The sequence below is a fragment of the Peromyscus eremicus genome, chromosome 2, assembly GCF_949786415.1.
Source record: "Peromyscus eremicus chromosome 2, PerEre_H2_v1, whole genome shotgun sequence".
In the NCBI taxonomy this organism is placed as follows: domain Eukaryota; kingdom Metazoa; phylum Chordata; class Mammalia; order Rodentia; family Cricetidae; genus Peromyscus; species Peromyscus eremicus.
In genome coordinates, this window is record NC_081417.1 from 155,142,435 (window position 1) to 155,156,965 (window position 14,531).

Consider the following 14,531-nt stretch of genomic DNA (forward strand, 5'->3'; position numbering starts at 1 on the left):
TTTTGCAGTTTTGTAAAAAAGCTTTAATTATGGGGTGGAAACAAAAACAATTTATGAGTTTAGAGAGAAGGTAACACAAAATACAGATCATGATTCCAAGACACACACACCCCAACAATGGTCCATAATTAATTCTTGGGCTACATCTGCAGATGCTTGCTGTCTGACAAGTCCAGTGAGGCCGTGGGTCTCCTGCTGGCTCTGGTCGGACTGCAAATGGAGTGGTAGTTCTCAGAAGTGTGGGGTGGGGTGCAGTCGAGGGGGAGGGACCGGGATGGCATGCTCCCTCCTGGACATAGCACACACCGGCAGCCTGGGGTAGGATGTAGTATAAATGCTTTCCCTCGGGCCAGTCTTGGACACAAGCCACTTTTGTTTCAGCTGCTCCAACAGTCCATAGTTTGTGGGGGGTGCTGCAAGAGAAACCAGGTTTGGGTGACACAGGGCTTCCAGGATTCTTATACATAGTGGTTATGAGAACGTGCATGGCTGTCACATCACCCATCAGCAGTATAGCCATCTGGTTCTGGAATGGCACGGAGTTGCCTACCATGCCACTGTTGTGCTAATGGAGACAACACCTCTAGGAGCTGCTGGGGTGAGGCACAAGGACCAGCAGACAGGAGACACAATTGTCTCATACTCCCGCCACGTTTTCCAGGCCGTTATATACAGAGCCAAGGCTGACAGGGTGAGCAGGGGCCAGAGACACATGAAAAGTCCTCACAATCCTCAAAGCAGTGCTTGGGAGGCAGAGGCAGGTGGATCTCTGTGAGTTCAAGGCCAGCCTGGTCTAGAAAGCTAGTTCTAGGACAGGCAGGGCAAGACAAAGAAACCCTGTCTCAAAACACTAATAAATAAAAGAAGTTCTCAAATACTCTGCCCCTTACCTGGTTTTTGTTTTTGTTTTTGTTATTGTTGTTTTGGGTTTTTTTTTTTTATAGTACACACCCCTATCTGAATCTTTACTCAGTCCTATTTATTAATAAGTCTGTCTCCTTCTTGGATTATCAATTCCCTGAGGACAGAAGCATTCTGTGCTTGTCAGCCACTATGTCCCCCAGGAACTCCAAGGAAGATTCAGTCACTCACTGTGCCTCGAGGGAATGCCTGGCATGGGAGTAGAGAGTGTGTTGCTTTTGACCACCTCTGGTCCTCGTGTAGAGGTGAGGCCGTCCTTACAGGAGTACCCCTGATGTCAAGGGGAGAAGGCAGATGCAGTCCTGAGCAACTAGCCGGGCTCATTTTCCTGTGACCTCACCCCAACGCTCCTGTAGGTCTTTGTAATACGAGCACACCTCAGCCCTGTGCCTTTGTGGTCCCCCTTACAGACCAATACAGGGAAAATCTCCAGTTATAAAAGTACCCAGAAGGGGAAAGTCGGACTTCTCTGGCAGCCACAGCAATTTCTGTCCGTTCCAGGTACGCAGGGCGGGCACACCGGGGTTATAATTGTGTCGATTGTAGTGGTCATCGTAGGTGCTGATCAGGTACCGATGAGAGGGCTCCTGGTGGTGGGTGATCAGGTGCTTGTATGGGAGACCCTGGAAGGACAAACAGTGGTCACATTACCCATCAGAGCAAGGTGTCCCTTCCAGCCCAGGATGCTGGCAATAATCACCTCTCATGGAGCTGAGATGCCAGTGAAGAGGAAGCCCCCACTGGTCACCAGAGACCCCCCAAGGGCCACAGAGCTGTCTGTCTCACTGGGACACACTGCTCTTTCAGTTATACACTCCAGCTAGCCGCTTTCAGTTCTCTGGCCAAGTCCATTCGTCCCCAGGGTGAGCTACCGTGGTAAATTAAAGTCAAGATGTTCAACTGAATGGAAGCTGCCAGCGCCGCTCAGGGCGCAGCTTTGGGATCTGACATTACACCCTTTGGTTCAGTCTTGCCTTGCTCCCCGCAACTGCCCGTTTCCAAGGTAAGGGACATTTGGGCTTCATATTTCCTTCAGTTACGGTGGGGAGAGCTAGAGAAGTCTCTGTAAATCACCTTCCCCCAGGAAGGATTTATGGCCCCCTCGGCTGCAAAGCAAGGAGCTGTTTCTTTGATGAGGAGTTATTTACCAGGAAGGAGAAAGCTGTGTTTTTCTGTCTGGGATGCCTGTCTGAAATCGGGGTTTTCCGAAGGAAGAAGGGAATTCTAGGGAGCCGGACTAATTGAAAGGAGGTCGATTCTTCATGGACCGTAGACACCCTGTACCCCAGGCTTCTAAGAGTCGCTCCATAAATAAGTCAGAGCACAATGCCAGAGAGACACGAAGGGTTTGGGCTGGAATATGATGCACAGTTCCCAAGATCGGCACCACCAGGGGCCAGGAGTCCCTTTCTAAACCAGCTAGTGAGCTGGTACTTTTCCCTGAGTGGCAGACCTGTAGGAGAGGGCCCAACAGGGGTTTTATTGGCATTTCTTTGGGTTCTGCATATCTCAAAAAATGATACCGTGGTAAACCACTGACTTAGAACTTTCATGAGGAGGGGGCATGCAATACCACATATGGCCACACAAGGGAGCAGAGCCCCAGCCAGGGACCGCTGTTAACTTGAGACAGGGATGGGGTTTAGTGAATGAACCCTTAGGAACAGAATCTTGAGGAAGAGATTTCTGTTTGTTTCGTTGTGTGTGGTGGTGGTGGAGTGTCAGGGAAACTTTTTTTTTTTTTTTTTGAGACAGGGTTTCTCTGTGTAGTTTTGGGTCCTGTCCTGGATCTCACTTTTTAGACCAGGCTAGCCTCGAACTCACAGAGATCCGCCTGGCTCTGCCTCCAGAGTGCTGGGATTAAAGGCATGTGCCACCACCGCCTGGCTTGTCAGGGAAACTTTTAAGTGCAGATTTATTTTATTTTTATTTATATGTATATGTGTGTTGAGGGTTGGGAGGAGGATGCCCATGCTGGCCAGAAGAGGAAGTCAGTACTTCTCACCTGCAGCTGGAGTGACAGAGGGCCGTGTGTCGACAGACATGGGTGCTAGGAATTAAACTCAAGTCCTCTGTAAGAGCAGCAAGGGCTCTTCACTACTGAGCCATCTCTCGGCCCCTAGAACTAATTAATTTTAGCCATATTGAACCATAAATTGGGGTCAGAGTTTGCAATGAGTCCAAAGGTCTCTTTAAAAGATTGCCTAATGCTCTGTACTTATCATAGCCAAAGGCCAAGAAGCTGTGGTGTAATGACCTGTTATGGAAGAGCAGGGATAACAGGATGTGGTTGGGGACTAGGAGCCTCAGGCTGTGGGTTTTTATTCTGACTTCCTTCAGTTAAAGCACCTTTGTGTCTTCCATGTGGAAAGCTGTGGTGAAGTTCAAGAATCCAAGAGCGTGCCCTGGAGATGCTGCATGGTCCCGGGACAGACACCAACACAGCTAGGAATGGCGGTGTGGACTAGAGATGCCTGCGTGGTCTGGGGATGTCAGTGTCCTTGTGTCTCAGGAATGTCAACAGAGAGTCTGACACCACTTATTATGATGTGACTTTCCCCAAGGCAGAAGACAGTCGTCTCTGGTAGTGTCAAGGCAAAACCCAGCTCTCATCTCAAAGGAAATAAAAGGTAGTTTATTCTTTTTTTTTTTTTTTAAGATTTATTTATTTATTATGCATACAGTGCTCTGCCTGCACGCATCCCTGCAGGCCAGAAGAGGGTGCCAGATCTCATTACAGATGGTTGTGAGCCACCATGTGGTTGCTGGGAATTGAACTCAGGACCTTTGGAAGAGCAGCCAGTGCTCTTAGCTATCTCCAGCCCCAAGATAGCTCACTGTACTATCTTGCCAGCTGGCCCTCATGAAAGTTTTGTTTTGTTTTGTTGTTGGGGTTTGTTTGTTTGTTTTTATTTTTTGAGACCGGGTCTCACTGTGTAACCTCAGCTGGTCTGGAATTTCCTATGTAGACCATGCTGCCCTAAAATTCATAGAGCTCCACCTGCCTCTTGTGTCCTGAGTGCTGAGATTAAAGGTATATACTACCACACCTAGAATCTTGTGAAGTTTTCCTATAGGTACAAAATAAAGTCATAAAGCATTTTCCAAATGCATTAGTGGGAGCATCAGGTAGGTGTGTTATAGCAAAGCAAAGAAATCTCTGCTTAAGTCCCAGATGCTGTCTGATGACATTCTCAGCTTGGATAGGTGGAAGTTAAGTTAATACATTTTGAAAATTTTTACCAGATAGCAACAAGGATGTTAGGTCAAACACAAGGGCAATGAATAGCTACTAAGAGGACTAAAAATACCCTCAAATAATTTGGCTCTCAATCTGAAACATTCCAACCCATTATAATTAGGAAGTTCTGACCAGTCTGTCAGGCTTGTAGAATCTTTAACGTACGTGTGGCCTCCCCCGCTACCCCCAAGAACTTATACTGAAATAAGAATTTTAGTCTGTGATGGAATAAAACCCTTTGATTCAGGCCTCAAGGCTGGAGGGATGGCTCAGCCAGTAAAGCTGCTTGCTGCCAAGCTTGAGGGCTTGAGGTTGATCCATTTTCTGCAAACTGTCCTCTGACCTCCACACATGCACAGATGGCTCCCACAGGAAATGGACAAATTAGTGTTTTATGAAAACTTAAACGAAGCCTGGTGGTGGTGGTGGCAATGGTGGCAGTGCACACCTTTAATCCCAGCACTCAGAAGGCAGAGACAGGCAGATCTCTGAGTTAAGGCCAGTCTGGTCTACAGAGTGAGTTCCAGGACAAGAAACCTTGTCTTGAAAAGCAAACAAACAAACAAACAAAAACACCAAATCAAAACAAACCAAAACAAAACAAAAAACCCCAAAGTTTAAAAGAAAGAGACACATTCATTGTCTCTGATTCATAGAAAAGCCACCTGCTTGTTCCCTTACCATCAAGCCACACAAAGAATTCGTTTCCTGCCTTTGGATTCTGAGTAGCTGGTCTCTTGGGGGCCCTTCCCACACTAAAATGCTCTGATTCTCACAAATCACACCTCACTCCTTCCTGCCACTGGCCTGAGTTTAAAGAGATGTTGGGGCACCTGGGATGAGGAGACGACAGGCAGGCAAAACAAAACACTGAGGACGCTCACTTGGGATTCTCAGAGTGTGGTGGCACAGAGCACAGATGTGCCCTATGGATGATGGTGACAAGCTTGCTATCCCCAGTGCAAGCCATGTAGGAGGTGCCCTACCCTGCTGTACCTGGAGGTGCTAGGATCCCAGAGCCTCCGGCGCAATCCCACCAGATGATAAACGTCACTTACCTCCACTCTCCTTTTCCCATACCACCTGGATATATGGTCTGGTTTGTGGCCTGGGAAGGGGACATATTCCTTCCTGTAAATGCACTGTGGGGTGCGGTCAGTGGCTTTGGTGAACTGGAAAAGAACACATATTCGTGAGAATGTCTGAGAGGCTGCCTCTCTTACCCCTGCTGTGTCCCCAGCCACCACAGCGGAACAGAGTGAATAAGAGCCCAGGACACCCGATAACACAGGAGGGACGTAAGCTAAGGGGCTCAGAGCCTCTTCCAGACTCCCTTGGTGATTTTCTTCTGTCCTTTCTTTTTTTTTTTTTTTCAAAATTTATTTTTATTTTAAGCGCATTAGTGTTTTGCCTGTATGTATGTCTGTATGAGGATGTCGGGTCCCCTGGAACTGGAGTTATGGACGGTTGTGAGCTGCCATGTGGGAGCTGGGAATCGAGACCCATGCTCCCAACCACTAAGCCATCTCTCCAGCCCACTGTTGTCCTCTCTTGCTCTCAGCATTCCTCTCAGCCAGTGGTTCTCAACCTTCCTAATGAACGCTTCGACCTTTAGTACAGTTCCTCATGTTGTGGTGACCCCCAACCATAAAATTATTTTTGTTGCTTGTAGATGTAACCAACCGTCTTATTAAATAAGAAACACAGAGCCGATTCAGAGAAGAAAGCCAAGAGGTCAGAGCTAAGAGCCTCACCCTTCCTGCTTCAGCGATCCTCTTCAGCCAAGAGAGCTCTCCAAAAGAGACCTACTTCCTGTGTGTATGTCTTTATATAGTCTAGCTGTTCTGCCTTCTCATTGGTTGTAAACCCAAACACGTGACTGCCTCGTCACTGCCTGTATGTACCACCCTCCAGGTCCTTAAAGGCGTGCGCCACTGCCGCCACGCACTTGCTATGGCTCTAATAGCTCTGGCCCCTGGGCAACTTTATTTATTAACATACAATTAAAATCACATTTCAGTACAAGTAAAATACCACCACAGTTGCTACTTCATAACTGTTATTTTTCTACTGTTATGAATCATAATGTAAACATCTGATATGCAGGGTGTCTGATATGTGACCTCTGTGAAAGGGTCGTTTGACACCCAGGTTGAGAATCAATGCTCTAGACTGTAAATCTTTTCCTTCTCCTTTCTCTTTTGAGTTCCCCATTCTCCATCTTCTTTTCTTATTTTTTTCTTTTTCTTTTTCTTTTTTTCCTTTATTTTTTCAAGACATGGTTTCTCTATGCAGCTCTGACTGTCCTGGAACTGATTCTGTAGACCAGGCTGGCCTCGAACTCACAGAGATCCACCTGGCTCTGCCTTCCAAGTGCTAGGATTAAAGGGGTGCACCACCATCCTTATTTTTCGTGATCTTGTGCTTTCTGATTGCTTTCTTAATACGGTAAACTAGTAAGTATATACTAGTTTGACTGTTTTGTTTGAGTGCTTGTTTTCTGCCTGGACAGAGTTTCAAAATATAGCCAAGGCTGGCCTTGAAGTCATGGTCTTCCCTCCTCACTCACTACTCATGTGCCAGGGTTACAGGAATGCAGAGGCCCAGGAATTTTAGTCCATTTTTTTTTTATTTTGTATTTTGAGATAGGGTTTCTCTATGTAGTACTGGTTGTCCATAGGAGCTTGCTACGTCAACCAGGCTGGGATCAAACCCACAGAGATCTCCTGCCTCTGCCTCCCGAGTGCTGGGATTAACGTTGTGCACCACCTCCACCCAGCTCCGGTTTAGTCATGTTTTAAGTGTACAGTGCAATGACATTAAGCACATCCCCATTGTTGCTCAGCCACCCCCAGTATCCCTATCTAGAAGGTCTACATCCCAAACACCAGGCTCCCCTGGCCATGCTGCTTTCAGTTTCTATGAACGGACATATCCTAGGCACCCAGAAGAAGTGGTCCCACAAAGTCTGTCCTATTACAGCTGACTCCTTTCACTCACGTCTTCAACATTCACTCGTGTGGGAGGATGTCCAGAATTCCCTTCCTCATGGAGGCTGTGTGACCTAGCATATCTCGTTCATCCATCCATCGATGGGTGAGTATTGTCACCTGCATCGTGCCTCCTCTTGGACTAAATGTGAATAACGCTGCTCAGAAATATCTTTCTGAATCTGAGTTTTCATTCTTTTCTGGTTACATTCAGAAGAACTGGTGGGTCATATGGTCGTGTTGTGTCCAGTTCTCTCTATTCCTCCCCCTTCTCCTTTTAGGAAATTAATTTTTAAAAATTAATTTTATTCTCATTATTTTAAATTTTATTATATATGTGTGTGTGTGTGTGTGTGTGTGTGTGTGTGTGTGTGTGTGTTTTGCCTGCCTGTATGTGTGTGTGCAGTGCCCCCAGAGTCCAGAAGAGGGCATCAGAGGAAACTGGAGTTACAGGTGGTTGTGACCTGACATGTGTGTGCTGGGAACTGAACCTGTGTTTTCTGGAAGGGCAACCGGTGGTCTCAACCAGTGAGCCATCTTTACAGCCCCTTTGTTGTAGACTATTTCTTTACACTGTGTGAAGACATGTCACCATGATTGGTGTAATAAAAAACTAAACAGCCAATAGCGAGGCAGGAGGTATAGGTGAGATTTCTGGACAGAGAGAGCTCTGGGAAAAAGAAAAGCAAAGTGGCCAGGCAGACACAGAGGAAGCAAGACATTCAGGAGGAGAGGTAAAAGTAAGTCACATGCCAACATGTAGATGAATAGAAATAGGTTAATTTAAGTTATAAGAGCTAGTGGGACAAACTTAAGCTAAAGGTTGAGCTTTTATAATTAACAATAAGTCTCCATATTCTGTGTGTGTGTGTGTGTGTGTGTGTGTGTGTGTGTGAGAGAGAGAGAGAGAGAGAGAGAGAGAGAGAGAGAGAGAGAGAGAGAGAGAGAGCTGGCTGCCCAAAGAAAAATCTGTCTACATATGGCTTCCAATGTGGGGGCTCAAATATCCAAACATAGGGCCTGAGAAAGCTAAGAAAAGTTCTGGACAAGGAGCCTGATGTAGATTCCTAGTCCTACAGTCTCTCAGGCAGGCTGGTGCTCAGCAGCATAAAAAGGCGCCCGTACAGGCTTCTGCCTGCAAGCTGGAGTCAGCTGCCAGCACCGAGCACCAGTGCCAAGTGTTAACCTGAGCTGTGTGGCAGCTGACATGGCAGTTTAAGATATGTCTCATGCTGTGAGAGAACACTGCTCAGTAAAGACACATCCAAATGGAAAAAATCTCTAAACAAGTTACAGTGTGTCTAAAAATATGTGCATAGGCTTTAAAAGGAAAAGAAAATAGGTATAGACAGCCGTAGAAAAAATAGTTTATAAATAATAAGGTAAAGGCTTTATAAAGAGAATAAAATAATATGAAAAAGATAAGCCATGTAAAGATGGAAAATACACAGAGAGTCTGGATCCTGTATGGTGTCTTATTGATTTTGAATTTTTTTGAATGCTAATGAACAATTTGGTTTAATAAAAAGCTAAACAGTCTGTTTCAAAACAATTTTTAATTTTTATTCATTATAATTGTGTGTATGTCTGAGTGTGCATATGTACAGGTGCCTGAAGAGACCAGAGGTATCAGATCTCTCTGGAACTGGAAATACAGATGCAGGGGGTGGGGGGATGGGGGGTGTGGGGGGGTGTTGAACTGCTTGATGTGGGTGCTGGGAACCGAACTGGGATCCTTTGGAAAATCAGTGCATGTTCTTAACTGCCAGGCCATCTCTCTAGCCCTTTAACAACCATTACAACATGTGTTTATTTGATGGGGGGCTTGGGGTGTACATGTGTCAGATGAATATGTGGTGGTGAGAGGACAACTTGGGAATCAGTTCTCTCCTCTGCCATGTGGGATCTGGGGATCAAACTCAGGTCATAACTCTTCACAGCAATCACCTTCACCCACGGAGCCATCTCGTCAGCCGCCTGCTCTTTTCTGTTTAAAGATTTATTAATTTTGTTTAATTAAAAATTATGTCATTTCGCCCCACTTCTGTTCCTTCCTTCCAATCCCTCCCATGCACCCCACATTACATCCTCTAGAAACCATGACCTCTGTTTTTAAAATCGTTAGTTACCACACACACACACACACACACACACACACACGCACGCACGCACGCACGCACGCACACGCACACGCACACGCGCGCACACACCCCTAAATATGTAAGTACAGCCTGCCCAGTATGTTTAGTGCTACTTGCGTGTATATGCTATCAGGGATGATCACTGACATTAGGTATCCATTTAGGGAGCTGGTCTCTGAGGAGGACTGTTTGCTCCGCTCTCAGCATTATTTTTGCCTGTAGGTCTTTGTCGGCGGGTGGGGTCTGTTCTGTTCTCTTTTTCTTTCCCTCCCTTCTTTCCTCCCTTCCTTTCTTCCTTCCATGTCCTCCCTTTCTTTTTTATTCTGAGATAGGGTCTCACTATATAACCCAGGCAGGCCCCAAATTCAGAATCCCCCTGCCTCGGCTTCCCACATACTGGATTAAACGTTAGGAAGACTAGATGGGGCTCTCACCACTGAGATACATCCCTAGCTCTTGTTATTTTGTTTTTATACAGTAACTCAGGTTGGTCTTGAACTGGTGATCCTCTTGTCTCAGACTCTGAGTGCTGGGATTGTAGGCATGTGTCCCTACAACCTACTGCATCATTATTCTTAAGAGGTTATTAGTTTGTTTGTTTGTTTGTTTGTTTTTTTATCACATCTTTGTCTTGATAGGGTCATGCTGGCTTTATTCTTTCATTATATTTCCTTCTCTTCAAATTTTGGAAAGTATTTGAGGATTGGTGTTATTACTTCTTTTTAATTAAAAAAATTATTTTATACACAAAAACCATGTGAAGGACATAGTTACCTTTCCTAGAATTTGACAATTAACCTAAAATTTTTCTTTCAGGATAAAGATAACTTCGCCCATACCCAGCAGGAAGCAATTTTAAGAATACGACACCCACATTCCCAAAGAGGTGGTGTGGGGCGGGTGGTTTTTTGGTCTTTTTAATGAGTTTTGGGTCTGGGATCATTTTCATTGTTTAGAGGGGTTGGTTACAAGTTGTCAAGGGTTAGGAAAAAGGCTAAGCAAAGGAGATTAGATTTAAGGTTCTGGTCTAAAAAAAAAAAGAGAAAGAAAGAAAAGAAAAGAAGAAAAAGACAATTACTAGTTTTAAATACTTTACATTGGATTGGATTGTTTTATATTTTATACAAATTATATATATTGAAATTGATATTGTTAGAAAATGCTATATGTATATTTCTAATTGTACTTATACCGTTCATTTAACAATGCAATTTTCTGATCCTTGAATGTTATTATTACCAACTATTAGGATATAAAGAAATGAAAGTTAGTAGTTAGACATTACAATAGAACTTGTAGTCATATTAGATATGTTTTAAAAATTGAGCAGATATATTTTAGACAGGTCATCTTCAAACCCTTCAGAGAACTACAGAATATGGCATTTAAAATGTTTTAATAACTCAGAAAATTTTTCTTTTTTGTTATGACTATGAGACATGTCGGCTCCTGGCAGTACCAATCTACTTCAGAGAAAATATGGGCATTGAAGAAACTGCGTATGGAGTTAGTTTTCATTGTGACAAAAGTTAGCCACTGGACAACAAAGTATCCTCGAATCAACTGCTGACAAAATGGACAGACAGGACATGAAACAAAGGACTACTGATTCTTGCCAAAACAAGTGTGGTTATGGCTTTATCAAAAGGCATCTTCTGAGGCCAGGACAATATGGCACCATCCTTGATGTGGCCTTCGCAATTCGGAAAAGATACAGTGCCCTTTTCTTCAAAGGCAGCTGAACAGGCAGTGGGCCGATGGCTTCTGATGTGCAATGGAACAGCAGCTGAAACAGTTATTCTTGAAGAGTAACTAAGCTCACGCCTCTCAATAGTAGACTGGCATTTGATAGAGGGATGTGGAGAAGAACGGGATGCTGAGATGAAGCCATATATACACAGCTAAGAAGAATGGACAGTTGAATTAAAAAACCATCAACAATTTCCAGAATTTAAAATCCTGAATCATGACATGACACTAGTGGAATTCAGGTGTTTCTGGTACATGGACTGCTCTCACCCAATGTGAGGTTGAACTGTTGACCTTGTGTACATCCTACTTCACAAATGAGTCTGTCAGATACGCTAAGCTTATAGGCTGAAGATGATGCCCCAGCACTGCGGAGAAACCTCAGGTGACTGTCCAGGGAGCTGGCTGTTTCTGTCAACTCACAAATTTTTTGGAAGTTGCTTGCATGCACTTTCTGTTTTTATTTTTGTTAGCTAATATTATTTCCTTCTTGGGTCTCTGAGGGAATTGAAGATTAGTTATAGTTGAAGGTTAGTTAGTTATAGTTGAAGATTAATTAGGATAGAAAGTGAATTAGATACATTTTAGACTTAACAAAATAGGATAGATAATGAAATTATTTTCTCTGAATTTGTCAAATACAAATGGACTAGACATTGTTTAGATATTTATTACTTGTATATATTGTATATAGTTATTGTACTTTTGTATATAGTTTTTCTTTTGTTAGTTATAACCTTTTTCTTTTTTTTCCTTTTTATTAAAATAGAAAAGGGGAAATGTGGTGGTGTTTTACTTGTACTGAAATGTGATTTTAATTGTATGTTAATAAATAAAGTTGCCCGGGGGTCAGAGCTATTAGAGCCATAGCAAGAGCATGGCGGTGGTGGCGGCGCACGCCTTTAATCCCAGCACTTGGTAGACAGAGCTAGGTAGATCTCTGTGTGTTCAAGGATACAGCCAACATTGGAGACACACGCCTTTAATCTCAATACCATAGAGGACCTGCAGGGCTGTACATACAGGCAGTAACAAGGCAGTCATGTGTTTGGGTTTACAACCAATGAGAAGGCAGAACAGCTAGACTATATAAAGCTATACACACAGGAAGTAGCTCCTCTTTTGGAGAGCTCTTTTGGCTGAAGCAGGAAGGGTAAGGCTCTTAGTTTTGACCTCTTGGCTTTCTTCTCTGAACGGCTCTGTGTTTCTTATTTAATAAGATGGTTGGTTACATCTACAAACCATGTGTTTTGCTGGCATGTATGCTGGTGCACCGTGTGCATGTATTGCCCAGAGAGGCCAGAAGAGGGAGGCACTGGATTCTCTGGATCTGGAGTTAGAAGATTCATGTGCGCGCCCATGTGGGTGCTGGAAATTAAACCTGAGTCCTCTCGAAGAGCAGCCAGTGCTCTTACCTGCTGTGCTGTCTCGCCAGCCCCCAGGGTTAATTTTTTATTTCCTTCTTTTTTTTTCACGTTTGATAAAGTTTCCCAGTGAGTTCATCCATCTTGGTGTTTTTTGTTTTTTGTTTTTTTCAACAAATCCAGTTTCCTGATAATTATGTATCGGTCTGGCATTTCTGCTTATTTAGAATTCAGCCTGATAGAGTGTATGTTTCTGGGATTTGTTTATTTCATACAGATTATCCAGTGTTCTAGAGGCTAGAGAGACGGCTCAGTGCCTAAGCACATTTGCTGCTTTGGCAGAAGAAAGGAGCCCCCAGCATGCAATCTCCTGTGGCTCCAGTTCCAAGGCAACCTATTCCCTCTTCTGGTCTCCACAGCACTGCATGCATGTAGCATATGCTTACATATGCAGAAATAAAAACCAAACAAATCTTGGAAAATAATGTTTAGTGTACAATTGTTTGTACAATTCTCTTAATTTTTTTGTTGTTGTTTTTTGGTTTTTTGGTTTTTTTTTTTTTTCGAGACAGGGTTTCTCTGTGTAGCTTTGCACCTTTCCTGGAACTCACTTTGTAGACCAGGCTGCCTCGAACTCACTGAGATCCGCCTGCCTCTGCCTCCCGAGTGCTGGGATTAAAGGCGTGCGCCACCATCGCCCGGCTCTCTTAATCTTTTATTTTGTGGAAATTGATAATGATTCCCCACTTATATTTCATTATTTGAAGTTTTTTTTCCTTTGCATATCTAACGGATTGTGAATTTTGTCCAACTTTTCTTTTTTCAAATATTTATTAGTACTTGTGAGTGTGCACAGTGTGTGTGGAGTGTATGGAGTCTTCTATAGTGTGGTGCATGTATGTGTGTGAAATGTATGATGTGTGTGTGAGGTATACAATGTGTGTAATATATATGGAGTATTTACATAGTATTTGTGGTGTGTGCAGTGTATATGGTATGTATAGTGTGTGAAGTGCATGGATTTTTTATGGTTTGTATAGTGTGTATGGTTTGTGTAGGCTGTGTGTGTGTTTTGTATAGTGTATGATGTAAATGGTGTGTGTGTGTGTGTTGCATATGGTGTGTGTAGTGTATGTGTTGTATATGGTGTGTGTGTGTATGTGTTGTATATGGTGTGTGTGTTGCATATGGTGTGTGTGTTGTTGTATATGGTGTGTGTGTGTTGTTGTATATGGTGTGTGTGTGTGTTGCATATAGTGTGTGTGTATGTTGCATATGGTGTGTGTGTTGCATATGGTGTGTGTGTGTTGTATATGGTGTGTGTGTTGCATATGGTGTGTGTGTGTTTTGTATATGGTGTGTGTGTGTGTGTTGTATATGGTGTGTGTGTGTGTTGTATATGGTGTGTGTGTGTGTTGTATATGGTGTGTGTGTGTGTGTGTTGTATATGGTGTATGTGTGTTGTATATGGTGTGTGTGTGTGTGTGTTGCATATGGTGTGTGTGTGTGTTGTATATGGTGTGTGTATGTGTGTTGTATATGGTGTGTGTGTGTGTTGCATATGGTGTGTGTGTGTTGTATATGGTGTGTGTATGTGTGTTGTATATGGTGTGTGTGTGTGTTGCATATGGTGTGTGTGTGTTGTATATGGTGTGTGTGTGTGTGTGTTGCATATGGTGTGTGTGTGTGGTATGTGGCATGTGTTGTCCCATGTTTGCATACTGTGCATGTGGAGGTCAGAGGACATCTGGTGTCGTTCTTTGCCTTCCCCCGTTTGAAGAGGGTCTCTCGCTGCTGGCCACTGAACTGCACAGCCTGGTCTGGCCTGCAAGCTTCAGAGGATGCTTGTCTCTTTCTCTCCTTTTGCTGCAGGTGCTAGGATCCCGCATTTGCCCGCACAGCCAGCTTCGACACGGATTCCTGGGATCTGAACTCAGGTCATCCATCTTACATGATGTGCTAGTTAGATTTTTGTCAGCTGGGCACTGAGCTAGAGTCATCTGGGAAGAGGAAACTTTAATTGAGGAAATGCCTCCATCAGATTGGCCTATAGACCAGTCTACGGGGGGCATTTTCTTGATTAATTATGGTTGTGGGAGGACATGTTACTGCGGGCTAACCTTGG

At 44.0% G+C, this 14,531-nt stretch overlaps 1 protein-coding gene across 1 annotated transcript in view; it reads right to left on the reverse strand.

The window, feature by feature from the left end:
- Cfap107 (cilia and flagella associated protein 107) overlaps positions 1-14,531 on the reverse strand; it is a 22,617-nt gene continuing 8,086 nt past the window's right edge. The window contains exons 2-4 of the mRNA XM_059255344.1: positions 5,221-5,334; positions 1,367-1,544; positions 1-413 (exon numbers count right to left, since the gene is read on the reverse strand). Coding sequence (XP_059111327.1) covers positions 232-413; positions 1,367-1,544; positions 5,221-5,334 — 474 coding nt within the window. The 3' untranslated portion in view covers positions 1-231. The remainder of the gene's footprint in view (positions 414-1,366; positions 1,545-5,220; positions 5,335-14,531) is intronic.